A 2156-nucleotide genomic window follows, 5' to 3' on the forward strand; every position below is an offset into this window, starting at 1 on the left:
TTACTGTACCGGACTATCAAGATGAAATTAGATAAAAATAAAACTAAAAGCAAGAAAATGTTCAGAAAAATACAAAATTACAGGAAAAACCAGTCATGACAGACTCATGATCCAAGTGGGTGTGCAAACTGAGTCGAACGCAATCATTAAGACAGTGTTCCAGTACAGGAAAAAAGATGTACAATTGCCACAGGTTATTATTAATGTAATGATTGAGAGGTAGAGTTGTTTGATGTGAAAACACAAACATGGCTGCTTATCGAGATTGATGGGAGCAGTGATAGTTGTAGAGTCTAACAGCTGATGAGCCTAATGTCTTCGGAAGAAACCTTTAATAATCACACAAGACCAAAATTCAGCTCTTTGTCCACAAAGAGAAGTGTTTAGAGCGGTCAGGGTGAGGCTTTAAAACCTGAGAACACTGTACCAGCTGTCAAGCATGGCAGTGGTGGTAGCATCATGCTGTGGAGCTGGTGCAGTGAAGAAGGAGAAATACCTTCAAATTCTTAAAATGTCCCCCTCAAATCTTCAGCTGTAGAGCTGAAACTTGAGTTATGTCATTATTCTCCTGGAGTCTGTGTTTCATTGCTTGCGGAGCACCTGTTTTCTGTTCTGATTAACGGTCTTGCTCTGGATGTGTAGGTGTTGTCCTACAACCTGTGCACCGTGATGAAGATCCCTCATGACCCCATGYACTTTGAGAAGCATTTCAAAGATGACAACGAGGGCCCCCTGTCTGACGAGGGCTACATGCCTTACCTCAACAGGTACATCCTGGACAAGGTGAGGACCAAACGTTTGGATTTTCACAGAAATTCTGAGTCAGCACACAAAAAAACYTCAAAGCTTATGTTAGGATTTATTGCTAAATAATCAGAGAAAATAAATCTTGTTAATTAGTTAAAATACAAGTAGTTCCTTTGATAAATGCTGGCTCACACAGATTAAGTTGAATAATATTACTAACAGAGTAGCAGTGTGTTACACATTAAACAGAACAGTTGAAGCTTTTAAAATGTAACTCACMTCTTCAGTTCAGCTGCTCGGACTTCACTCTGTGAGCCTGTTTTCTGGCCTTTTCTCTTCRGAGCTCTGACTTGAATAAAAATGAGATTTTCTGGTGACATCACACTTGCACTTCACATCCCGCGGCGCTCCTGAACAGAACCAAACAAAGACCCCCCATGCTTTGTAAACAGACTCGTAACACTGGTGTCGGTTCTGACTCGGCGCCGTGCTTCTGATCACAGGTGTGTGAGGATTTCGACGTGATCGAGTTCTACCGGATGTGCTGGACGCTGTGCTACAAGAAAAACATACACGGTCAGCGCCTCATCATCTCAGACAGCGACGCCTTCAAAGTCTGGTGCATCTTCGACTTCCTGTCTGAAGACAAATACCCGCTCATCATCGTCATTGAGGAGGTGAGGAAGAGTCTGATGGGGTTATGTTTGGACAAATGGCACAAACAAGAGATACTAGAAAAATGTGATATGAAATTAAAAGAAAACATAAAATATGGTTCTATTTTTGTCCGTARGACAAATATAGACAAATCCAAAGTGACTAAACTAAAATCTCACAAACKGTTRCTGTTTTRYTTTTAACACTATTAAGTTTATTTAACCACTTTTATTTMAACTATTTTATTAATTTCTCTTTAAGTCAATTCAAACTTAAGTTGTTTGATGTATTTCATACATACAGCAACCCAATAGGAACAAAAATGCAAATGGAAAAAACACAAACGTGCAAAGCAGGCAAATATTTCACAAAGCTGAGAAAGTAAATTAAATTGTATGTCAGTGACTGAATAAAGTTTTTAAAAAGAACATTATCTCTGGAAATATGCTTTTGCATTATTACAAAAAAAAACTAATTTCTTGTGTGAACTTTAAACTGATTAACACAGAAAAGTTAAACTGCACAGGATCAAGTTTGATCCTGAAAGAAAAATGAAGTGTTCCTCATGATGTCAATGACTCTGATCTTTAAATGGTTAGAAACTGATTTATTAAATCATAAAACAGTCAAACCTTCTTGTTTTTATTGTTGCATTTTTAAGTTTTACTTAGACCTGGAAGAACCAGATGGTGTTTTCCAGTGTTGTATAAAGTAACACAAGTAATACTTGAGTAAAAGTACAAGTATCTTAC

General features: G+C 37.8%; 1 protein-coding gene across 1 annotated transcript in view; it reads left to right on the plus strand.

Annotated features, from left to right (window-relative positions):
• Nucleotides 1-648: 648 nt before the first annotated feature.
• The window catches only part of swap70a (switching B cell complex subunit SWAP70a), a 9511-nt gene continuing 8003 nt past the window's right edge, over nucleotides 649-2156 (plus strand). Inside the window, exons 1-2 of the mRNA XM_014026829.1 lie at nucleotides 649-783; nucleotides 1251-1424. Coding sequence (XP_013882283.1) covers nucleotides 670-783; nucleotides 1251-1424 — 288 coding nt within the window. The 5' untranslated portion in view covers nucleotides 649-669. The remainder of the gene's footprint in view (nucleotides 784-1250; nucleotides 1425-2156) is intronic.

The sequence above is a fragment of the Austrofundulus limnaeus genome, unplaced genomic scaffold, assembly GCF_001266775.1.
Source record: "Austrofundulus limnaeus strain Quisiro unplaced genomic scaffold, Austrofundulus_limnaeus-1.0 Scaffold5, whole genome shotgun sequence".
Lineage (NCBI taxonomy): Eukaryota > Metazoa > Chordata > Actinopteri > Cyprinodontiformes > Rivulidae > Austrofundulus > Austrofundulus limnaeus.